Source organism: Pelobates fuscus, chromosome 2 (genome assembly GCF_036172605.1).
Source record: "Pelobates fuscus isolate aPelFus1 chromosome 2, aPelFus1.pri, whole genome shotgun sequence".
NCBI lineage: Eukaryota > Metazoa > Chordata > Amphibia > Anura > Pelobatidae > Pelobates > Pelobates fuscus.
This window is the reverse complement of record NC_086318.1, coordinates 63,640,018-63,667,286: the sequence shown is the minus strand read 5'-3', so window position 1 is coordinate 63,667,286 and position 27,269 is coordinate 63,640,018. Positions and strand designations below refer to the sequence as shown.

The 27,269-nt window shown below is 37.7% G+C and overlaps 1 protein-coding gene across 1 annotated transcript in view; it reads left to right on the top strand.

The window, feature by feature from the left end:
* The window catches only part of SNTG2 (syntrophin gamma 2), a 539,246-nt gene extending 512,222 nt beyond the window's left edge, over window positions 1–27,024 (top strand). The window contains exons 16-18 of the mRNA XM_063442215.1: window positions 9,597–9,689; window positions 12,091–12,201; window positions 26,460–27,024. Coding sequence (XP_063298285.1) covers window positions 9,597–9,689; window positions 12,091–12,201; window positions 26,460–26,591 — 336 coding nt within the window. The 3' untranslated portion in view covers window positions 26,592–27,024. The remainder of the gene's footprint in view (window positions 1–9,596; window positions 9,690–12,090; window positions 12,202–26,459) is intronic.
* Window positions 27,025–27,269: the final 245 nt, after the last annotated feature.

Here is a 27,269-nt window from a genome sequence, read left to right as displayed (position 1 = left end):
CACTGTGCTATACACTGTCATAAAAAATATATGCTTTTCCACAGTTAGGCAGACATTACTTACTGTACTCTCAGTAATCTGAACTATTAACAAAAAGTTTTGCCACAAAAAAACATTTAATGTTGTGATAGGGATTTACATGAAAACTCATTTGAGCAAAGTTGTGTTTTCCTGTGTTACCCCTTCCTTCTATATTCCAAAATATTTTTTTCCCAATTTCCCATTTGTTTTGTTTACCCACTGTAGTGCTCTGTAGAGCAGGTCAATCATTTATGCTTAAAGGAACACTATAGGGTGATGAACACAAACATGACCCTATAGTGTCAAAAGCACCATCTAGCCCCGCTGCCTTCCCCCTTCCCCTCTAAATTTAGCAAAAGCCTACATATTTCAGTCTGCTGGTGCCTCAGTCAGTCTGCCTCATATCTGCCTTCTTGGCTGACATAATCAGAAGTGGTGATCTTAGCCAATCACAATGCTCTTCCATAGGAAAGCATTGGATTGGCTGAGCTTGTCAAAGAAGCAGATCAGGGGCAGAGTCAGCACAAGCCAAACACAGCCTTGGCCAATCAGCATCTCCTCATGGAAAGTTCAGTTTCTCCATGCACTGAATGTCCATGCTACACACTGCCCAGCATTGCCCCAGGAAGCACCTCAAGTAGCCATCTGAGGAGTGGCCAGTGGAGGCTTGCCTAGGCTGTAATGTAAACACTGCATTTTCTCTGCAAAAAGATTGAAGGGACTGATTGTGCTCACGAGAAGGAATACAATAAGCTGTAGTTGTTCTGGTGACTATACTGCCCCTTTAACATAACAAACATGGTTAGTTAATTTACGCTCAACTCTACCTAGACATGGGCTTAGTTTAGTTTTGATGTTTACGTGCAAAGTACATGTGAAATTGGTAGCAATCTTTCTAGCACTGTAGAGTATAAGATCCTAGAACTAATGACTAAACTTCAGCTACTTGTTCTTAAGACTATATTTAGCATGGCAAAAATTGGTAGATCTGAAGCAAAGTGTTATATTTGGAGCTTTTACTATCGCAAACTGAGAAATGTGTCTGTTCTTTTCAAGACATTCACCTAATTTACTGCAACCTCTATTCATTTAAAATAAAATGACATAGCATGTATTAAAAACACAGGATGCATAGCTAGTATATATATATAAATATATACAGTTGCAAGAAAAAGTATGTGAACCCTTTGGAATGATATGGATTTCTGCACAAATTGGTCATACAATGTGATCTGATTATCATCTAAGTCACAACAATAGACAATCACAGTCTGCTTAAACTAATAACACACAAAGAATGAAATGTTGCCATGTTTTTATTGAACACACCATGTAAACATTCACAGTGCAGGTGGAAAAAGTATGTGAACCCTTGGATTTAATAACTGGTTGAACCTCCTTTGGCAGCAATAACTTCAACCAAACATTTCCTGTAGTTGCAGATCAGACGTGCACAACGGTCAGGAGTAATTATTTACCATTCCTCTTTACAGAACTGTTTCAGTTCAGCAATATTCTTGGGATGTCTGGTGTGAATCGCTTTCTTGAGGTCATGCCACAGCATCTCTATCGGGTTGAGGTCAGGACTCTGACTGGGCCACTTCAGAAGGCGCATTTTCGTCTGTTTAAGCCATTCTGTTGTTGATTTACTTCTATGCTTTGGTCATTGTCCTGTTGCAACACCCATCTTCTGTTGAGCTTCAGCTGGTAGACAGATGGCCTTAAGTTCTCCTGCAAAATGTCTTGATAAACTTGGGAATTCATTTTTCCTTCGATGATAGCAATCTGTCCAGGCCCTGACGCAGCAAAGCATCCCCAAACCATGATGCCCCCACCACCATACTTCACAGTTGGGATGAGGTTTTGATATTGGTGTGCTGTGCCTCTTTTTCGCCACACATAGTGGTGTGTGTTTCTTCCAAACAACTCAACTTTGGTTTCATCTGTCCACAGAATATTTTGCCAGTACTGCTGTGGGACATCAAGGTGCTCTTGTGCAAACTGTAAACGTGCAGCAATCCTTCCTCTGTGGTATCCTCCCATGAAATCCATTCCTTTTAGTGTTTTACGTATCGTAGATTCGCTAACAGGGATGTTAGCATTTGCCCGTGACTTTTGTAAGTCTTTAGCTGACACTCTAGGATTCTTCTTCACCTCATTGAGCAGTCCGCGCTGTGCTCTTGCAGTCATCTTTACAGGACGGCCACTCCTAGGGAGAGTAGCAGCAGTGCTGAACTTTCTCCATTTATAGACAATTTGTCTTACCGTGGACTGATGAACAGCAAGGCTTTTGGAGATACTTTTATAACCCTTTCCAGCTTTATGCAAGTCAACAATTCTTAATTGTAGGTCTTCTAAGAGCTCTTTTGTGCGAGGCATTATTTACATCAGGCAATGCTTCTTGTGAAAAGCAAACCCAGAACTGGTGTGTGTTTTTTATAGGGCAGGGCAGCTGTAACCAACACCTCCAATCTCAGCTCATTGATTGGACTCCAGTTGGATGACATCTCACTCCAATTAGCTCTTGGAGATGTCATTAGTCTAGGGCAGTGATGGTGAACCTTTTTGAGCCCGAGTGCCTGGACCGTAATACATGCCAATTTTTTTTCCCTCAAAGTGCCAAAACGGCAATTAAACCTGAATACTGAGGTTTAAGTTTAGAAAAAACAACTCATACAGTTGTCCGAACTAATTAACATCTCTGTGTGTGTATTAAGCAGTTTGTGTGTGTGCTCGGCAGTCTGTCTGTATGTGTATTAAGCAGTCTGTCTGTATGTGTATTTAGCAGTCTGTCTGTATTTAGCAGACTGCTGAATACACACACAGACTGCTGAGCACACAGTCTGCTGAATACACACACAGACTGCTAAATACACACACACACACACAGACTGCTGAGTGTACACACATGGACAGACTGCTGAGTGTACACACACTCATCCCTCCCTCAGTTTTTGCCCCATCCCTCCCTCAGTTTTCTTTCCCCCATCCCTCCCTCAGTTTTCTTTCCCCCATCCCTCCCTCAGTTTTCTTTCCCCCATCCCTCCCTCAGTTTTTGCCCCCATCCCTCCCTCAGTTTTTGCCCCCATCCCTCCCTCAGTTTTCTTTCCCCCATCCCTCCCTCAGTTTTCTTTCCCCAACCCCTCCCTCAGTTTTTGCCCCCATCCCTCCCTCAGTTTTCTTTCCCCCTCCCTCCCTCATTTTTCTTTCCCCCATCCTTCCCTCAGTTTTTCCCCCCATCCCTCCCTCAGTTTTCTTTCCCCCATCCCTCCCTCAGTTTTCTTTCCCCCATCCCTCCCTCAGTTTTCTTTCCCCCATCCCACACTCAGTTTTCAGCGTGCGGAGCTCAGTTTCCTGTACCTAGCCGGACAGGAAGTGCTCTCTCTGTGAGCACTCCATTTCCGTCCGCCCGGGTACAGAAAACATAAGTTCCTGTACCGCGGCGCACTCACCACGCTAGACAGAGTGCCTGGCAGGAGGGAGCGCTAAGCGCTCACCTCCTGCCGGTCACTCCGGTTTTGCACCCGCCGGGCCGGTGCACCCTAAGGCGGCCACTTGTGCGCACCCTCCCTCCCTCCGGCGACCTGTGGCCGCGTGCCCACAGAGGGGACTCGGCGTGCCACCTGTGGCACGCGTGCCATAGGTTCTCCATCACTGGTCGAGGGGTTCACATACTTTTTCCACCTGCACTGTGAATGTTTACATGGTGTGTTCAATAAAAACATGGCAACATTTCATTCTTTGTGTGTTATTAGTTTAAGCAGACTGTGATTGTCTATTGTTGTGACTTAGGTGATGATCAGATCACATTTTATGACCAATTTGTGAAGAAATCCATATCATTCCAAAGGGTTCACATACTTTTTCTTGCAACTGTATATATATATATATATATATGTATGAAAACACAGCACACACATATATATGTATGTATATATATATATATATATATATATATATATATATAAATATAGAAAAAAATCTTGCACTCCATAAAATAGAAAAAATACTATATATATGTGTGTGTGTGTGTGCTGTGTTATCCTATATATATATATATATATATATATATATATATATATATATATATATATATATACTAGCTATGCATCCTGTGTTTTTAATAAATGAATGAATAGAGGTTGCTTGAAAAGAGCAGACACATACATATATATGTATGTAGGATAACACAGCACATTTATACATAGATTGCTATACATGTGTGCTTAAATGTAAATTGTTTACATTTACATAATTCTATTTTTTTTTATTTATATTGTGGAGATAAAATATTGCTATATTCTGCCTTGCAATATTTCATAAAATGGTCTGAAGATATACTTTTTTTATAACAAATAAATACAAAATACGCTCATAGACACTTGAAAGGAAATGGTAGTAGCATAAAAATGCTACCGAATGTAAAATTGTTAAGTGTACACGGGCAAATAAATTCACATATACCAAGTACAGCTACACTGCAGACTTTTGGCAACGTGTAAAGAATCCCTGTAATCTATTTGGTACACTCAGAAACGTTACCCCTCTCTGCTTCTTCTAATTTAAAGAGTACATTAGTATTTATATACATTTTGTTGAGAAGGAAGAGAGTGACAACTCTCCAAAACTGGTTCAGTTTTGCATGATAAAAACATTAAGAAAAATAGGAAAAATTCATTTATAGAAATAATGTTTCCGAATAGTTAAGAAAGCATATAATTAATCATGAACCGCACTTTATTAATTGTATTTGTTTATGTTATATAATTTTGGCTCTCTGCCTACATCCGGGCTATATTTGCCGAAAATCTAATCTAAAGATTATTTTTAATGTTTCTGTTCATGTAAGTTCTTCTTTGTTCCAAAATGACCACCTGTATTCAATTTATATATTGGAAAGATCACAATTTCTGTTGGTGAGCTAGAATACAAAAACAGATTGGAACATGACTGGGTTTTTCTGCATTTGATTAATGTCAATAGACGAAAAGCATAATATACATAGATGTAATACAAGTGCTTTTGACAGGCATACAGATAATTTTGATCATGAAAGAGTTTAACATCCATGTTTTATATTCTAAAACAAATAGCATTTCAATTTGAAATGCCCACTAGAGCTTAGAGCAATAAATTATATATTTTTAAAAGTCATATTTAACACTATGTTTAAATGAGCACCAGAACATTAAGAATTTAAACATGCATTCCTAATGTTAGAGTTTTAAACTAACACTTTACATTCTGGACCTCCTTAATTAAAGGAATATTATAGGCACCAAAACAACTTAATGAAGTTGTTTTGGATTATAGATCATGCCCCTGCAGTTTTTCTCCTCAATTCTCTGTTATTTAGGAATTAAATCACTTTGTTTATACAGCCCTAGTCACACATCTCTGCATGTGACTTGCATTCACAGCCTTCCTAAACACTTCCTGATGGTTAAACTATTTTTTGCACAGTCTGTTTAATATAGAATTTTTCATCTCCTGCTCTGTTAATAGTCTCCTAGACTTTAATCACAAACATAAGTAGCCAGCTGTATGTGATTAAAGTTTAGTTTACAAAGCAGGAGATAAAAACACTAAAGCATGTTAACATTTTATTGAAAATTAACCCCTTAAGACCGCAGGACGTACTATGCCGTCCTTATTTAGATGGCTCTAAAATCCGCAGGGCGGCATAGAACGTCCTGTGGTCTTATGTACTTACCCGGTCGCCGGCGATCCCACGCCGGCGATCGCGGTATGGGGGACTTACCTGGGAGCCCAGGGAGTCCCCCTCCATCCTCTTCGGCCCCCCAGGGCCATGTGATCGCGAGGTCCTTGCGAGGACCCCGCGATCACATGGACGGCATAGCCATCCATGTCAATGCCAGCAGGGGGAGTGCCTGTAATGACAGGTACTCCCCCTGCTGTCTGAAATTCAAATAAAATCTGTTAAAACAGTGTAAAAATAAGATTATACATACTTAGATCATATATATATATTTATTATATATATGATCTAAGTATATATATACACATATACACATATACACATAAATATACATACACTGTCTACATGTATTTTAATATTAATATATACATAATTATATATATATATTAATATCAAAATACACGTACAATGATATTGATTAAATATATATATAATTTTTATTATATATATATTTATATATAATAAAAAATAAATAAATATATAAATACGTTAAAAAAAAATAAAAAAATAATACAAAATAAATAGATAAAAAATATATAAACATGCAAAATTTTGTTCTAACTGTATTTTAAAATTAATATATATATATTGATATCAAAATACATGTAGAACGAAATAATATATATATCTATATACATAAGTATATACGTATATATCACTAAATATATACCTATAAATAAATAAAAAAATTATATACATATATATGCACACATATATATATACACACCTATATATATAATAATTCTACGCATATATTTATGTAATAATTTTACATAATTAGGTCATTTTATTAATTACAATTAGCGGGACCTGCCTGACAACCCATGCTGAAACTATAGGGAATTTAATTTGCTAGCACTATATTTAACCCTATAACTTTCCAAGACACCATAAAACCTGTACATGGGGGGTACTGTTTTACTCGGAAGACTTCGCTGAACTCAAATATTAGTGTTTCAAAACAGTAAAATATATTACAACGACGATATCGTCAGTGACAGTGACATTTTTTGCATTTTTCACACACAAATGGCACTTACACTGACGATATAATTGTTGTGATACGTTTTACTGTTTTGAAACACTAATATTTGTGTTCAGCGAAGTCTCCTGAGTATAACAGTACCCCTCATGTACAGGTTTTATGGTGTTTTCAAAATTTACAGAGTCAAATATAAGGTTTGCGTTTCAGTTTTTTCACATTAAAATTCGCCAGGTTGCCTTTGAGACCGTATGGTAGCCCAGGAATGAAAATTATCTCCATGATGGCATACCATTTGCAATAGTAGACAACCCAGGGTATTGCAAATAGGGTATGGTTTTTTTTTTTAGTAGCCACTTAGTCACAAACACTGGCCAAAATTTGCGTTCAAATTAGTTTTTTGCATTTTCAAATATTAACACTAACTTTGGCCAGTGTTTGTGACCAAGTGGCTACTAAAAAGACTGGACATACTCCATTTGCAATACCTTGGATTGTCTACTTTTGCAAATGGTATGCCATCATGGGGGTAATTCTTATTTCTGGGCTACCATATGGTCTCAAAGGCAACGTAACCAATCTGGCGAATTTCAATGTGAGAAAACAGAAATATGTAACATGCTATATTTGACCCTGTAACTTCCCAAAACACCATAAAACCTGTACATAGGGGGTACTGTTTTACACGTGAGACATCGCTGAATACAAATATGTGTATTTTATTGCAGTAAAAGCAAACAGTATTATGACATTCACAGTTAGAATGTCACGTAGAACTAAAAAAACTAAAAAAAATCGTATTTTCTCTCATTTTTGTAATATTTTTTTCATATTAAATTATGTTCCATACCTAAATATTTGATGTTAAACGAAAGCCCTGTTTCCCCTGAATAAAATGATATATAATAAGTGTGGGTGCATTTAATATGAAAGAGGTGAATTACGGTTGGACAGACATGTAGCGCAAATGCCAGGTTTTGTTTACGTTTTTTTTGGATCACAACTTGTACATTTGGCTGCGGTCTTAAGGGGTTAAACCATTTTATTCATGCAAGCTGTGTGAGACACAGCCAGTGGAGGTGTAGCTAGGATGAAAGAAAAAGTGATTTAACACCTAAATAGCAGAAACTGCAGGGGCATGATCTGTACGCCAAAACACTTCAATAAGCTAAAGTTATTATGATACCTATAGCATCCCTTTATATAGCATTAAACTTTATTAGTTACCTTATGTACCCCGGCACACAAGTCTGACTGCAGCTACCAGTCCTCCCCTGATAGAGATTTATCATTACTGATTGTCTGATTTAATCCAATCATTCCTCATATATTGGGTGTCCTGGTAAGTAACACTATTCATTTAATAAATTAATTTATTTTCCACTTCAGGATGCTTAGATAGCAAAAAAATGAGTGGAAACAAAAACAAAAAATATTGATTGTACAGAACATTTTTTTTAAAATATAATTTAGCAAACAATGAAGTTACAGATAGCATTTCTAAATATTCAACAAAGCCCTTTCCCAACATATTCATAATCCTCATTGATATATATTATCAGTATGATCTTTGGACAAGAAACAAGAGAAGAGAGATACTATATTGAAATATGTAATTAATGAAGAGTAGGATCCTACACAGCTACTATTAAAGGGACACTATAGTCACCTAAACAACTTCAGCTTAATGAAGTAGTTTTGGTGTATAGATCATGCCGCTTAGGTTTTACTGCTAAATTCACTGCCATTTAGTAGTTAAGTCACTTTGTTTCTGTTTATGCAGCCCTTACCACACCTCCCCTGGCTGTGACTGACACAGCCTGCATGAAAAAAAATGGTTTCACTTTTTAATCAGCTTTAATTTACCTTAACCCCTTAAGGACACATGACATGTGTGACATGTCATAATTCCCTTTTATTCCAGAAGTTTGGTCCTTAAGAGGTTAAACAATGTTATATCTTGCTCTGTAAATTGACTTTTAATCACATACAGGTCGGCTCTTGCAGGGTCTAGCAAGCTACTAACATTGCAGGGGATAAGAAATCTAAATTAAACAGAACTTACAATAAAGAAAGACTCTTTACAGGAAGTGTTTAGGAAGGTTGTGCAAGTCACATGCAGGGAGGTGTGACTAGGGTTCATAAACAAAGTGATTTAACTCCTAAATGCCAGAGAATTGAGCAGTGAGGCTGCAGGGGCATGTTCTATACACCAAAACTGCTTCATTAAGCTATAGTTGTTTTGATGACTATAGTGTCCTTTCAACAGAAAAATCGAGATCTTTATGGTAAATACTATCAGATGAAGATTGTTACACAGCCATGAACAAAAAAATTAGATACAAAAAAATGATATCCTCCTGAGACCCAGTCCATTAATTTGTGTCCACTGAACTGGACATTTAATTGACATGTATCTCCTTTTCTTTTTTTGGGCTACTCTATCAATCCCTTCTGTATTGTAAAGAGGACATTGTGGGGTTTCCAGTGATATGTCATGTGATAGGCTGGGATGCTGGGAACCTCCTCTTCCTTTTTATCAAAAATGGATGGCATTTTGGAGGACATTTTTTCCTTGGTTCCCAGGATGATATACACACATTAGAATAGTTGTTATGTGCATTGTTCCTGTTTTATATTTATTGGTTATATATTTTTTTTCAATTTATCATAAAATGTTTTTTTTTTTTAAAGCTGTTATGTACACAACAATTGCTAGATGATTTTTAATACTTTTCAATATGTTTCACAAACTTCAGATATATTTTATAAAGTTTAATTATAAATTGTTTATAAAATTAAATGTATCTATTTTTATTAATGATTTATGCAAATTCATATTCACATTGAGTTTTTATTATTTTTATTTTTTAGTCCAAAACATATATGTGCACCAGTCAAGGAGATGCAGTGTGTTTCACTGTTGACTTTGCTTCCGGATTTACATGTTTTGATAGCAAATCAAAGGTAAGAAATAACAAACCCAAACAATATGTTTCTCTTCTTATTTTTGCATTCTATGGAGAAATTAATTCCACATTTCGGAATTTTGAGTTTGTGTTTTATATTGTTATATTATTTGCAAACAGAAACATACAAAATATGAATGAACTGATTGCAGTATGAACAAAATGACCAAGTAACAAAGTGAACATGGATGAAAAATAATATCTAACAGCTCCATCCTTGTAATTAGGTTACTTAAAAATAGAAGCGTCTCTGCTCCCCACCACTTTTTTCCCCCACTGGGCTAAATTAACTCTACATGTATAGTTCGGAGAGAGATTTTGGCTGCTCCCTGTCATAAAAGACTAGGGAATGGCCAGCTATGGCTAATGTTTACACCAATGAGTCTGAGCTTTAATTATAATAAAAAGGGGGGACTTAATGTCCCTCCCATCCCCCTCCATGAGATTTAGGTGGCTAAGGGTACGGTGGCTAAGGGTCCCTAACTCACTAGCCACTGCCCCTCCATTAAAAAAATCCTCTCTACTTCCCTCAACCTAATAATAGTGACATGGGCACAATATTATTTATCTTAAGAAATAAAGTATGCTAAAGTATTACTTCTTTCTTCTTGAAGCTTCTTTCTTCACGCTCAAAAAAGGTAAAATAAAAAAATGTCCTTTAGAATATATTAAAATAGAAAAGTAGTGTATTATTCCATGCCTCTAGCCATGGTCCTAGACCTTGCACTTTTGTTATTTGCACACCACATTTACTACAATGTTCAACCTGCCTAAAGTTGTAAGAAAAGAGTTCACATGATAATGAGTTTCAGAAATATGTGGAACATCAGGAAATGTTTTAAAAATGATTGGAGAATGTGATACGGGAAATAGAGAACATTAAATAATGTAATCGGCATAGAGCTCTTGTCAAAGGCTGTTTAACATGGAATAGAGTAAGGAGGTATGCAAGAGGATTGAAAGGTAAGAGAGAACAGGATCTTTTTAGGGCTCTATAACTGTGTCAGGAGTGTATATTTTACATTCAATGTAATGGAAAGCCTTGAAAGTGCATTGTAGAGTGAGACAGCTGATAAGGAATGATGAGTAAGAGAAATGATCCTGACAGCTTTATTCTTTGTAGTTGAGATAGTGAAGTGAGAGGAATTCTTCTAATAATAGAGTTACTAAGATCAAAGTAAATTAGGATTGCTCCTATAATTTTTGTGATAAATAGATGTATCCAGGTGATATTTTGTAGATACAGACATCATGACCTAGTGGAAAAATGAATTAAATTGAATTAAATTAGTGAAAGAGGGAGCAGACTAAAATATACACAGATTTTCTTAAGAATCTGGGGAAAAATAAGTGTGAGGTGGGTACATATATCTGTTTATCCCTATTAACTCTGTATAAGGGAGTTCCCTAAGATGCCTAAAATGTTTCATTGAAAACATAGCATTTTGGCGTAAGACCCATGTATTAATCCATAATTTCCAGTTGGAGCCATACTGACGGATGATCTGTATGCCGCACTGCAATAGCACATGGCATTCAGCTCTTTAAATTGATTTAAATTACCATGGCTGAGCAATTGTGGTCAGCTGTGGTGTTTCTCAGCCTGCCAACAATTTTAGGGATGCACTCAGGGACTCCCTGCATGCAATTCTGCTAACTGTGAGTGGCACTTGACGTTTTCAGGTGCCCAGCACCAATCAGAGTGATTCACATGGACAGGATGTTGGAGACGTAGCATGAAAGGGAGATCACAGATCATTGTGTATTCTGTACTGTCTGAGCTGGATAATCCCTCTGCTGATAGCAGGAAATCATTTTAAGTTGGGGTTAGTGGTAGGTTTAGTTTTACAGTTAATGTTAGAGTTAGTTTTAGGGTACAATTAGGCTTAGGTGCATGGTTAATATTAGGGTAATTTAAGGGTTAATGCTGGGTTAGGATTTACCTTTTTAAGGATAAGGATAGTGCAGGGTTAAGGTTAGGAGTATTGATTAGGCAAATGGTATGGTTTGAGTCAGTATAAGCATAGGGTTAGAGGTACGGTTGATGTAGGGTTACAGCGTAATCTAGATTGAAAAGAGATTCAAGTCCTTCAAGTTCAAACTTTTAAACCCATTCTTTTATGTTGTTAATCAAGACATAAAAATATGAATGAATTATATGAGGATTAAGAAAACAGTAATTGATGTTTGTCATATTAATTTCATTTTCACATATTCTAGATTTTTAACAGTGCTCTGTTGATAAAAGCCTACATGGTTGGCTCTCCATGACAAAAGACTGATACAAAGTGTAAAGTATGTTAATGTAACAATTATAGGAGCTACACTATATGCAATATCACTGTGCATGCCAGAACTTTTCTTTAAAAAAAGCAGATATCTGTTTTTGTTTGTTACAGAACATAGTCTGGCGGTTTAAGTTCTCCCAGCTGAAAGGCTCCTCTGATGATGGAAAGACACGTGTAAAACTACTTTTTCAGAATTTTGACACCAAACAAATTGAAATGAAGGTATGTAATGTGACCGTTTTGAATGTGCTAGCAGGGGATGATATATTAATGTGGCATAGCTAATTATTGTAAACCAATACAAAATATTAACTTACACATATTAAAAATACAAGCATAATATCATGCTGGTTATAAAAGCTCTGAGATGAGATCAATACACTCATGTATATAACTGTTTAGATTAGCCCCTTAAGGACACAACTTCTGGAATAAAAGGGAATCATGACGGAATATGTCTGTCATGTGTCCTTAAGGGGTTAAAAGGGATCAAAGCTCAACATGTGAAATTCAAAATAGATAGAAGGATCCCATGAACCAAATATATGTACTGAGTTAGATTATACTAATATAATTACTCTCCAGGTACACATCTTTAGTGTTAGGGGGTAGTGTCAGGGGTAGAAGGCCTTCTTCACTCCAATTGTTGTTAACTGCATCTCCTGTGATACTTTGTGAGTATTATGGCTGTAAGAGCCTTATGGGGGATGTTTTTCACAACATCTGGAGTGCTGAAAGTTGCCTACCCCTGGTTGCCTACCAGTCATCAGGTGCATAGCTGGGATTATAATCTTGTCAAGAGAAGAGCTGGACACCATGGATATCAAAACCCATAAGTTACTCACTATTAATGGAGGATTCCTCCTGAAATCCATCTCTCAGAGACTGGATGCCAGCTGGAATGAAGGAGGTCAGAGCCTGATGAGTGTCAAGGATACAATTCTGGTTGAAACACAAATCATCCACAAGTACATCAGGAAGATGGCTTCCAAAGTTGAACTACTAAAGGAATGCATCAGACAACAATAGGTAGAAGATGCAGGAGGAGGCACCATGGCAAGATAAACTTCTCCGTAGAAAAAAACAAACAAACTCCAGAAAGTTCTGGCAACTCTTCTTTTTTTATTTATTTTTTTATATATTTTGATGAACATTCCTTAATTCTATTCCTTATATTTACCAGCCTACTTTAAACAACCCTTTAAAATATCCACTAATTAAAAAAATTAGAAGGTTGTGATGATATGGCCTAATATAGTCAGTGGGTATTCTTTTTACATAACTTGCACCACTAAACTGCTCCACTAAATGCTCGGACTTGTCTTAATAGTGTATGCAGGATATACAGAGCTTATATCAGGTTACTATATGATATTCTATCCATCCAGTCTTCTGAAAATACTCTTATTAGTAATTGCTCAATAGAAGACAATGAATAGCCATATCTTGTGAGACCTCAATGAAGAAACAAACCACCTTCTTTCATAGCAACTCCTTAGAACTCAGACTCTGTTTATTGTATCCAGATACAGCTTACATAGATAACAGCATACAGTAAAATAAACATTGCACAAACATTTTCACTAATGGGAACACAAAACAGGGCACAGGAAAAGAACTAAAAAGTTATTCCTTACATTGGTTTCTAGTAGTCCATGGATGTCCACTTGCAGGTTTAGAGTGAAGATGGATTTATTTGCTTTATATCTATGAGTAAGTCTTTTTTGCTGTGTGGATGAAACTTGCCAAATGAGATGTAATTTCCTGGTTATGGAAGCTGATTTCACTGTTTACACAGTGTGCCTGGACTTTTTCCCATTTTCTTAAATTCTAGCTGGTTTAGTGTGGCAAGGAAAGCAATACCTGGAAGTACCTATATTGAGTAGCGGTGAATGTTACTACTTGGTTGGGATGATAAGCACCCTCTAACCGATAGAAACCAATGTGACAGTGACCTGAGCTATAGAGTTTCCCTTTGAGTGCTATATGAAAGAAAACTTTGCCACTAGAACAACATTCTATTCCTTTTTTTTTTCAATTGCTGTGCAGTCTTATCTCTTCCAGGTGTTCCATTGTTTTTTTAAAATTTCATGACAGCTGTGATGGAATTTGTTCCATTCTATTTTGTACCTGGCTTTTATATCCGCAGATTAAAAGATCTTTCAAAAATACTTTTCTAGGGACATATTTATTTTCACAGGTTATTTTTATTAGAATATACCGATCCCCCTAATGCATAATACCATATCTACACCTAGTAGATAGAGTTTTTTATTCACTGAATTGGCTAGAGGATATAGATAGATATATATATATCCTCTAGCCAATTCATTGAATAAAAAATATATATTAATATATATAGATATATCTATATCTATATATATCTATATAAATATATATATATATATATATATATTTATTTGTTTTTTAGAAAATTTCAGATAGGTATCATCTCATTTTGTCTGGGGACCATGCCGCTCTCTGGGTTGGCATAGATACCATCATCATCATTTATTTATTTATTTCCCCCCATATTTCTCCCTCATATATGCAACTGATATCTCCTTATTCATAATCCTTCTTAATATGTACTACCATTTCTTCTAAATTTACCTATATCTCTACTTGTATTATTCGCTACCCCTGATAAAATTCTATCCTTTCCCCCCTCCCTTTGCACTGTTGTAAGAACAAACAGTTAGCCACTTTGGATTCCTTTATAATGGGCTGTCATGGAAAATATTTGTATCTCCAAAATCAGCTGAAACAAGTGGCAGAGTGCTCAGTACGTCACATGCCATAAATGTAAAATGGGCATATCCACACACTGGGAAACCCAACAAAGACCAAGATGAACTGAGGGTGTTCCCACTCATCCATTTCCTAATCCCCCCACTTCATGAGTCCATAATATGTTACATTCTGAGTTTTGAGTTCTGAGTATTAAGATCACATAACACATTTGAAAGTTAATAATGAAACATATATGAGCTTGTAAATAAGCTATAGTAGTAAACCATAAAAAATAAAAAGGGAAAATCCACTAAGCCCCTACCTGCAGTGGGACAACAACTCCAAAAAGACCCACTTGTTATCCTCAATGTGGTAAATAACCCACTATAAAGCAAGCAGCAACTAAAAGAAAAAATATGGACAACTAAGTCCTAAAGGGGAGGATAACAAGAAAAAAGGAAAAAAGGAAGCTCTACCTTTAATAATAGAACCAAAAGAGGGATGTCTAAGGCTGAAAAGGCTGCAATAAATAAAACTAGAAAGCTGGATGAAAGTCTGAATATTCAGAACACTAATAAAGCTAAAAAAGTTGAAAAAATGTCAGCCTACCTACACAGAGGGGTAGGCTGAGGTAATCACCAGAGGGGGCAAAAAGGAAAAAAACAAACGTAAGCGAGGGAACCCCCCCTCCCCTCCTGGGCCATCCCCCAAAGTCAATAGCTAATATAAAGCCAGACTTGCCCTAAAATACCTCGGCAATAATGCCTACCAGAACCTTAGTCCCTTCCTCCACTAAGTAAAAACACACACTTAACAACCTAAATACAGTGCATAGTGCTACCTAGTGATTAAAGTAAAAAAAATAAAAAATAGAGTATCTCGACGTGCATTTCGGCATGTCAGCACGCCGTTGTCAGGAGCATTGAAATAAGCCTGGGTAGGCTGTAGTATATATATATATATATCTTTGCTAACATGTAGCTGCTGTGTAATGTAGGTGTGCCTAACAATCCAATTCATTAGTTACCACATGACAATACTTTCCCACCTCCTCTATGTTCATTCCCCTATTAGGGGGCATGAGGGGAGGGGGGGAGAGGAGAGAGTTTCACCGGAGGACCGTCTACACTTCATACATATTCATAAGTGTCGTACGGGGTTGGGTACCGGCACTGCAATCAGCCTTGCCTGTCCCAGACCAAAGTGTCCACTATAGGGGCCAGTGCTTATGTGATAATAAATGGCAGTTAGGCTCATAACTATCAGTTATGCCTACAATGCCGATCACCGCACTACTTGGGGACGGAGCTTATCGGCACTTGTGGACTTGATAGACGGCATTATGTGTATCCAGGACTCTCAACAACTGAGTAGACCAGGACACACAATCACCATCCACCAGAACGCCATATGTTTCTGGCCACAAAAGTGATGAAAAAGTTGTTTCAAGGGGACTAACACCTAGACTGTGGCATGCCGGAGGGGGATCCATGGCAAAACTCCCATGGAAAATTACATAGTTGATGCAGAGTCTGGTTTTAATCCATAAAGGGCATAAATCACCTAACATTCCTAAATTGTTTGGAATAACGTGCTTTAAAACATCAGGTATGATGTTGTATCGATCAGGTAGTGTAAGGGTTAAGCCCGTTTCACAGTGACAGACCAAACTCCCCGTTTAACGCACCGCAAACAGTCCATTTGCACAACCGCAAACTCCCCATTTGCACAAGGTTGGATACCAAGCTAGCCATGTCCTGTTCCTTGTCCTCACTGATGTCATTGAAGGTCTCTTCCTCCACCCAGCCACGTACAACACCAAGGGTCCCCGAAAGGTGACAACAAGCCCCCTGTATTATTATTTTTTTAAATGTACACTACTGTTACACCAGATATGAGTTGCACTGGTGTGACACTGAGCCCTGGCAGGCCCTGAAACGCACACGTGTGAAGGAAACTGACTGCTATTATATTACAGTCAAAAAAGTTTTTTGTTTTTTTTAAATGCAAGCTATTGTGCCCCCAGATATGAGTGGTGGCACTGGGACCACCTTAAAAATATTGGATATCGCTAAAAATCATGATCACTATATACTTTCTCTACAAACCTCTAAAACGAACCAAACTACTCATCCATCCGATATACCACTTTATCCCACCTAGAACTAGTGCCCAGTTAAAATACTTGAATCTTACTTACCCACACTCAGTCATGCCACACACATTTCACCACTACTCTCACTGAATCCCTCTGACTACGGCTAAATGCATCTTCTACATCAGAACACTACTCCTAAGATTGGGTTGTATCCATGTCTCGGGTCTTTCATTTAGAATAGGGGCAGCTTCGTTCTCCTTCAACACTGACACTCCAGTGCATATTATTAAAAGATTGGGCAGATGGAAATCCTCAGTCTACAACCGATAGACCAAGAAAGAAATGAGGAAAGCTTTTAAAAGTTTGGCTTTGTAAATTTGATGCAATAAGTGTGTTTTTCTTTAATACCTTTTCACCCTCTTTGCATGAACCCGATTTACATATATTACTAATATGTTTCTGAACATATATATTATATTAGTCACTCACTCACTCACTCTCTGGGCCGGCCTAAGACATCATGCTGCCTAGGTCCAACGATAAATGACTATGGGGGATAATGTATTTCTCAATCTTTCTTTTATTGAAGCATATAAGATAGGGTACAGAAGAAAAGGAGGGAAACGTATAAGTGGTTTACAGTTGGGGGTTAAGACATTGTCAGCTTTGAAATATTACATTTCCGGAATGGCGAGGCCTCATTTTTTCTTTTTTATCTTGTCGTTCAGCAAAAACATAGTAGAACCAAGAGCAATGCCTGTCTAGTTAGGCTGTCAAAGGAGTAACAGTATACAATACAATTTCGTAGACATGCATTAAGCAAATATAGCGCGAGTCAGGCTGGATTCACTCCAAAAACAACCGAACAGAACACAACAAAATACAACCAAAGTAGCGTTGCAGATATTCACAGATTGTAGGCGGGTATGACCTTTGTATGGGCTAAGTTAACTGTAACATGACTTCCATTAGTGTCTAGCGCAACCCTTCCATTAGTATCACCCAGATAGACTATTGCTTAAACGATTGGGTATTGGACATAGAAACAATAATCCCTGTCTGTGCAGTGTAATGCTCATCATATATGCACCTCGGTTATGATTCAAGTGCATGTGAGCGTGTGCCTTCGAGTGTTTACTAGGCTTGGTGGCAGGCATGTGTCATTATCGCTATTCTGTCTACATATGATATTTGTCATGACATGAAACAGTTTACCTGCGTAGCAAGGTATAAGGCAAGTATAATATTAATCGTATTGTCCACAAGCGTGTCCAACCGTTCGGTAGTATCTGCAGTTTCACTGTTAGAGCATGTTAGCGCCCAAGACGTGCAGGGCTAGCAGTGTGACAGTGTCCCATATCAGCGAGTACACATGGCCCCCTTCAGATTCTCCTTCACCCGATGCCGTCTCTGTATAGGCGGTGCCTGTCCGTTTCTGGGTTCCTGTGGCCCGCTGCAGTACGGGTGTCAGAGAGGGTGTCCCACCAGCCCCAGGCTAGAGTGCAGGCCTCCATCTTCTTGCCACAAACTCGGTTGCCGCTGGGGTTTACTCCACTTGTGGGAGGGACGGAGGAGCGGGTCGTTGTCCGTCGCTTGCGTTGCTTCTTCCTCCGCCAATGTGGATGATGCTTGTGGGCTCTTCGCCCTATGACCTGCCGCCCGGGTGGGCAAGGTTGTGCATGGATGGGTAGATGGGACGATTTTGTACCCAGGGGTATTCCCTCCACTCCCCGACACTCACGGTTCCGCTCACCCTTCATCGGTGGTGGAGGCGTCTTGGGTCGGGCTGCTTGTTTTCGCCACATAAGTGAGTCCCAGAGGTGGAACAGGATCGCCTCTAGGCGGCGTAGGGGTGCAGTCGATGGCAGCGTCATATTCACCATGCGGGTTGTTTTGCCGGCCGCCATTTTAGTTGATCTCTTTAAGGGCCTGCTGGTTAGCATGCCCGGGTCATGCTTATGCGGTCTGTTTGGCTGTGTGCTTTTGGAGTAGAGTGTGGACCGGGATAACCCCCACCGGTCCGGGGGGGGGGGAGGAATAGAAGTGAGTGCTTGAAGGGGTTGATATCTGGCTTTACCATCCAGGAGAGCGGCCGTCTCTCCCTGGCTCAGGTGCAGGTGGACCACAAAAACGTAATTCGGGTTTCCGGGCAATGTGCGACTCGTGTGTTGATGCATTTGATGCCCAATGGTAACCCTGACTCGCTGGGTGCACTCAGGCTCCAGATCATGTCCGTTGTCGGGGTTTATACCCCCAAAGAGCTGATTTACAGCACGTCTGGTCGGCTCGGTGGTTAGGCTCCGCCCCCGGGGGATAATGTATAATAAACACAGGTTACTGGCTATGGGGGGGGGGGGGTAATATATAATAAACTCAGGTTACTGGCTATGGGAGGGATAATGTATAATAAACACAGGTTACTGGCTATGGGAGGATAATGTATAATAAACACAGGTTACTGGCTATGGGAGGATAATGTATAATAAACACAGGTTACTGGCTATGGGGGGATAATGTATAATAAACACAGGTTACTGGCTACGGGAGGATAATGTATAATAAACACAGGTTACTGGCAATGGGGGGGGATAATGTATAATAAACACAGGTTACTGGCTATGGGGAGGATAATGTATAATAAACACAGGTTACTGGCTATGGGGGGATAAGGTATAATAAACACAGGTTACTGGCTATGGGAGGATAATGTATAATAAACACAGGTTACTGGCTATGGGGGGATAATGTATAATAAACACAGGTTACTGGCTATGGGAGGATAATGTATAATAAACACAGGTTACTGGCAATGGGGGGGGGATAATGTATAATAAACACAGGTTACTGGCTATGGGGAGGATAATGTATAATAAACACAGGTTACTGACTATGGGAGGGATAATGTATAATAAACACAAGTTACTGGCTATGGGAGGATAATGTATAATAAGCACAGGTTACTGGCTATGGGGGGGATAATGTATAATAAACACAGGTTACTGGCTATGAGGGGATAATGTGTAATAAACACTGGTTACTGGCTATGGGAGGATAATGTACAATAAACACAGGTTACTGGTTGTGGGAGGATAATGTATAATAAACACAGGTTACTGGCTATGGGGGGATAATGTATAATAAACACTGGTTACTGGCTATGGGGAGGATAATGTATAATAAACACAGGTTACTAGTTGTGGGAGGATAATGCATAATAAACACAGGTTACTGGCTATGAGGGGATAATGTATAATAAACACTGGTTACTGGCTATGGGGAGGATAATGTATAATAAACACAGGTTACTGATTATGGGGAGGATAATGTATAATAAACACAGGTTACTGGCTATGGGAGGGATAATGTATAATAAACACAGGTTACTGGCTATGGGAGGATAATGTATAATTAACACAGGTTACTGGCTATGGGGGATAAAGTATAATAAACACAGGTTACTGGCTATGGGGGATAATGTATAATAAATACAGGTTACTGGCTATGGGGGGTATAATGTATAATAAGCACAGGTTACTGGCTATGGGAGGATAATGTATACAAAAAACAGGTTACTGGCTATGGGAGGGATAATGTATACTAAACACAGGTTACTGGCTATGGGGGGAAATTGTATAATAAACACAGGTTACTGGCTATGGAGGGATAATGTATAATAAACACAGGTTACTGGCTATGGGGAGGATAATGTATAATAAACACAGGTTACTGGCTATGGGGGATAATGTATAATAAACACAGGTTACTGGCTATGGGAGGGATAATGTATAATAAACACAGGTTACTGGCTATGGGGGGATAATGTATAATAAACACAGGTTAGTGGCTATGGAGGGATAATGCATAATAAACACAGGTTACTGGCTATGGCAGGATAATGTATAATAAACACAGGTTACTGGCTATGGGGGGTAATGTATAATAAACACAGGTTACTGGCTATGGGGGGATAATGTATAATAAACACAGGTTACTGGCTATGGGGGGATAGTGTAAAATAAACACAGGTTACTGGCTATGGGGGATAATGTATAATAAACACAGGTTACTGGCTATGGAGGATAATGTATAATAAACACAAACACACAAAAAATAAATAAAAAATAAAAAAAATGAATGCAGTTTCAGAATTAATCTAAATTGTATGCTATCTAGGAGGTGGGAGGGTCTGGAAGGGAGCATCTGCTGCTGATTAGCTGGAATGTGTCTGCTGACTGTGATGTACAGGGTCAAAGTTTACTCAATGATGATGAATAGAGGGCGGCCCGAACATCGCATATGTTCGCCATCTGTGGCGAACGTGAACACGCTATGTTCACCAGGAACTATTCGCCAGCGAACCGTTCGGGACATCACTAATGATAAATTATATGATTATTCTAAAAGGGCTATAAAGTCCTATTTCAGACTCTTATCCACTTTTTAGGAAAAGGGAACCCAATTACTGTTATAGAAAGTAAGTAATTCCTTATGGGAAGCGGTCCTTCTCATGGACCCGGCAAACTTTAATTGAAACCAAGGAAAATAAATTAAAGGGACTCTCCAGGCAGAGGATTTCACTTACCTGGTTCAAGTAAAATGACGAAATAGGCGGGCGCGAGCAGGGAGCAATCAGACGCTTCCATTTGGAAGCGTCATTGCTCCCTTATGCGCATGCACGGCTTTGCCACACATGCGCACATACTTCTGAAGTCCTGAGCGCACTACTGCGCATGCCCGCAGGAGAGAGAAGGCGCGCACACAGTGCCTTCTCTCTCCTGCACACGTCAGACGTATGAGTGACGGCCACGTCAGCTGTTCTGAATTTTCTAACCTTCAAGCCCATATATGGACTTCCGCCCGGCCGCACGTTTCTATGTCCATCTTCTTATGTGGTGCCGCGGCTGGGGTGGAACGCATATGCGTTCCAGCCGCGGATAGAGGACGCACTCAGTGGGATGCAGAAAAGAAGACCACTTCCGGACCACTTCCACTTCCGGATCGGTGGTTCCATGGCGGCCGGGCGGAAGTCCATATATGGGCTTGAAGGTTAGAAAATTCAGAGCAGCTGCTATGGAACCCACGGATTGGCGGACAGGGTCGTGGAACACGGCGAGAGGGATCCTTAAAAGAAGACAGAAGTTACGTGGACTTTTATTGATACAATTTATGTTGATTGTACTATATGTTTTTACTATTGCTCCTGATTCTGTAACCTGCTCCTTCCATTTCAACACCTTGGAGAGAGGGACACAGATCTTTGATGAGCATTTTTATTTTCTACTTTTTGTAAGTGTTTCAATTAAAGCGTGTTTTTTATACCGTTAAGATTTCACACTATGTCCAGTTCTTCTTTCTTCTACATGTACCCTTGAGGAATTGCATTGCAAGATCTAAAGATGCCTTGATGAGCTTGAACTACTCCTTTATTCTGTGAGTGCAATATTTATAGCAGGGACATCTCTACTTAATGGTGTTTCCCTATGAGTGTTCTCTGCTTTTGTTTTTTCTAGGTGTATCTTGTTTTGTTTGTCCCTCTGTGTAGGCAGGCTGGCATTTTTTAAACCTATTTTAGCTTTATTAGTGGTCTGAATATTCAGACTTTCATCCAGCTTTCTAGTTGTATTTATTGCAGCTTTTTCAGCCTTAGACCTCCCTCTTTTTGGTTCTATGTTACCTTACAGTTTTCCTTAGTATTATTAAAGGTAGGGCTTCCTTTCTTCCTTTTTCTTGTTATCCTCCCCTTTAGGACTAAGTTGTCCGTATTTTTTCTTTTTGTTGCTGCTTGTAAATAAGCTAACCTTAAAATAAGAATTTTAATAAATAATAATAACTTAAATAGTTATAAAAATGTAATAACATATTTTAGAAAATATTCACTTCAATTAATAATTAATGGCTATTGCTAGAGATTAATTCCCTATGCTTAGCTACAATCAGCCATCTTTCATCTGTTACGTGCAGAGGAAAGCTTCAGTTGCATATTTTATGCATAAATATATTCCACAACTTTTTGGAATTTACAGTTACCTAAGACATCTCAATGGATGGATTTTAGCTTACTTTTCCTTTTTTATTCTGTTTACCAAATTACTTACCGTATATACTCGAGTATAAGCCGACCCGAATATAAGCCGAGGCCCCTAATTTTACCCCCCAAAAATGGGAAAACTTATTGACTCGAGTATAAGACTAGAGTGGGAAATGCAGCAGCTATTGGTAAATTTCTAAATAAAATTAGATCCTAAAAAAATTATATTAATTTAATATTTATTTACAGTGTGTGTATATAATTAATGCAGTGTGTGTGTATGAGTGCAGTGTGTGTGTATGAGTGCAGTGTGTGTGTATGAGTGCAGTGTGTGTGATGCAGTGTGTGTGTGTGTGATGCAGTGTGTGTGTGTGTGTGATGCAGTGTGTGTGTGTGTGTTGCAGAGCCTTGGTGGGGGGTGGGCATTTTTATTATTATTTTTTTATTATTTTAATAATTTTTTTCTTCTTATTATTATTATTAAAATATGATTTTATTTGAATTTTATTTATGTTTAAATGTTTTTATTCATTTATTTTCGTCCTCCCTCCCTGCTTGATGCATGGCAGAGATGGGGGCTCTCACTCTCTGGTGGTCCAGTGGATGGGCACTGTGTAGGAGGGGGGCTGGCAGAGAGTTTACTTACCTCTCCTGCAGCTCCTGTCAGCTCCCTCCTCCTCCGCGCCAGGAGGAGGAGGGAGCTGACGAGAGCTGCAGGAGAGGTAAGTAAACACTCTGCAGCCCCCACAGCCCCATTGTCTGTAATATGGCAATGTAAATTGCAAGGCCAGGGAGTAAAAAAATGTGCTGAAAAACTCGGCTTATACTCGAGTATATACGGTATTTTTTTTTTTTTTTAACTTGATTTTCTGGTACAGAAAATTAAATTGCACCACAAAGTTATAAAAGAATATATATATATATATATATATATATATATATATATATATATATATATATATATATATATATATATATTAGAACAACCACCTGATGAAAGTTCCTGAATGGAACTGAAATGTTGACTGTCATACTTTTTAGTAAAAGACGTTCCTAAGAAAGCTACCTGGGAGTGCTGATTTGTTTCTTTCATATATATATATATAGTTGTCATGGTATGTAGTATTGTACAATAGGTATGATGTTATAGTATAAATCAGTGTGTCTATTTTTTAAAGTCTAACTTTTCTTTTCTTTTTCAATATTATAGAATTTTCTGTAATCTGGTATACTGACTGCATTTCCTTACATGCATTGTAAATGGTTAAGAGAATTATGACACATTGATGATCTTGATACAGCAGTGTTTGTTCTAGAGAAATAGTTGAGATCCACATAGCCTGCAGTACATGCCTGAGGTGATATTTCACAATGGATACAACTGAGCATCCTTTGGATACTAGAGGCACATGCTGACACATTTGTAAGGATGAAACACTGCTGCAAAATCACTCTTCATTTAAACAGCATGTGGCTGTCAGCTAAAAATGCATGCATAGAAAAAGGCTAATAGTGAGATTTATTAAGCCATAAAGGTTAGAGAGATCTTAATTTGCTGAAATGTCTGTTATTCCAGGAGATGTTATTTTAAAAATGTTCTACCGACTCCGAACAATCACATAAATGTTTTAAGCCAATTTAAGTCTCTACAGATCATAAATAACAGTGTTCATATACTGAATCTTTTAACCTTTTAACATTCATTATTTCATGATATGTTGCTGATCTGGTGATGATGTGCTTGAAAAATTCTGAAGAGTGAATAAAATCTTTTGCAAGTTTGCAAGCTGGTGAATACATTAGCTTCATCCACAGGGAGGGAAGAAATACAGATATTAAAACTTAAATTGCTGGAACCAGGTATAAATTTGACAGAAACATTGTTAAAAAAAGAATGATTTGGCTATGCCAGATTGCTAACTGCCTTCTAGCCAGTTTGCTGTCAACCATTTTCCCTGATGCCAAATTAACATATTGATCTTTATTTGTGTGAATGAAGGTGGATTGTGTGTAGTGTGTATGATTGGAAATGTGTATTTGTATGTTTGAAACTTGTATATGTGTTCCTTTCTTTTTCTGCAGCCCATTATTTTCTGTATTTCTCTCCAACTTCTCTACTGGTGTCTTTCTCCCGTTCTATTCAATATTTGGGTCTTGCTCCTTTCCAGTTGTGTTACTCTCCCCCATCTCAACCCACATTTATATCTCCATTGCTCACATCTCCTCATTTGTGTTCATCCTCCACTCCCCATTTATGCCCCCTCTCTGTTGTGACTCTCTGTGCAATCTCCCACCCACTAATTCTTCTTTTTCCCCCAGTTACGTTTCTCTTTCCTCTTCTCGTAGCCAGTTGTAGCCTCTTATCCAATATATAGAAAAACAAAGAAATGGGCCTTAGCTTTTTCTAAATAGAAATATAAATTCACACCATAGTGAAGTACTATTGCATTTTGTATTATGCCACTGCTATAGATTGCACCCACAGGATACAAGTGAATACATGCCTTCAAACCACCCAGGGTTTTTTTTGAGTTACCAACACGCCTCTTCGGTTTGCATTCTCAGCTCGGGTGACATCGGTGTAGGTAAAAGAAGAATTTATTCCAATAGTGTATATAAAAGAAGTGATGTAACTCCTAAGTGGCAGATAATTGAACAGCGAGACTGCAGATGCATAATCTATACACCAAACTGTTGCATTAAGCTGAAGTTGTTTTGGTGTCATTTCAAAGTATTTATGATTGTCACAAATAAAATAACATGCAAATTCCAATCAATATCTATTCATAGAGATCAAGGAGAAGATCTGATGTAAACTGTTTACAAAGAGATCCTTATATAGTCTAGTAATTCATAAATGCTAATACATTTCACTATGTAAGCTAATTATGCTAATCAGTTTATGCTAAATCAAATATGGCATTTCTGCATAACCATGCAATGATCTAGTCATTGTACTAAAGAGACAATGAAAGTTAATGTTCATACGAAAGTATGAGTTCAAAATCCTTAGCTAATAAATAAAAATGCTCCATAAGAAAATATTTGACTTCTTACAATGCAATTTTGATTCTCAAGCACAGAGAGAAGATTCTAATTCTAATTCTGATTGAAAATATTCATATCCATCATCAGTACAAGAGTGTGAAAGAATTCAGCTCACATAGAAAAGAATATTAAGAAAATGAATAAAATCCATGTTCAAATGAATCTGTTTATATCTAAATGCCCATAACAATGTGAAACTGTATATATTATTTTCTGTGTGTTTGATTTCATTTGGTGTTTTGGAAGACACTGAGCCTGTAAACCACTCAAGGTCTATAGGACTAAGAGGACTACCCACCTAATTCCATTTAGTTTGAATAGGGTCTTTGGGTCCCCAAATCATGTTTTTGCCCCCACCATATATTCTAGGAAAGTTAAAGGCAGGCACGTGAGTAAACACTTAAGCTTACCATAAAATAATTCTTTATCCATGACTGATTGTAGCTCAGATATTAAGTAAGAAAGTAACTGACGTGTTAAAAGTGATTTGACTATATAATGTATATTCCATTGTGTGGAATACCACTTTTTTTATAAAGAAATTTATTAGTTGTTTTCTTTCTTTTTTTTTAGGAGCTTGAATTCCCCGATGTCACAGCTGTTTTACATTGCATTCATTCGTTCATTGCAGCCAAAGTTGCATCAATGGACCCCATGTTCATTAACAGCCAAAGTATTTCAAGAAAATATATATACAATACGTAATAACTGAAGATACAAACAATAAATTAATTTGAGAACTGTTTTCCTATGGAAGCAACTTCATGCACAATAAACAAAAGAATGACTTTCTGAATAAAACATACACTATTTTTAATGGTGTCTCATGTCTGTCAATATAAATTATGTTTATTTGCTTTATTTAACATTTTTTCTCATATGTAATTTATAATGAACTCTAAAGCACATGATTCGTTTTCGTTTTATGTGGAAAATCTTATGAAATAGCACTTTAAAATGGCTGCTCCCAATTTTGGACAGAAAATATGAAATAATTTGCCATTCATAAAGAAAACAAATAGCATGCTCATAGACTTTTAGAATGTCATAGATCTATTTAGATATTACTGCACTGCACTTAACTTTTGCAGTTTTAACAATCATTTCTGTTAATATATTTTCTGATTTTACGTAATGTATTTATGACAGAATCAAATGAATGGCCCAAATATTTATGTATTTTGATAAAATCTAATACACATTGTATATTTAAATTGTGTGTGATAAATATCATGCCAAATGTAAATTCTTATAAATATTTACTTTCAAGAAAATATTGTCAGTTTTCATTTGTTAAACATATTAAAAAAGAGAGACATTTTAACCCTTTCACGTCCAGAATTGTGTATAAAAGTATTTTACTTTCATTATTTTTGCAAAATG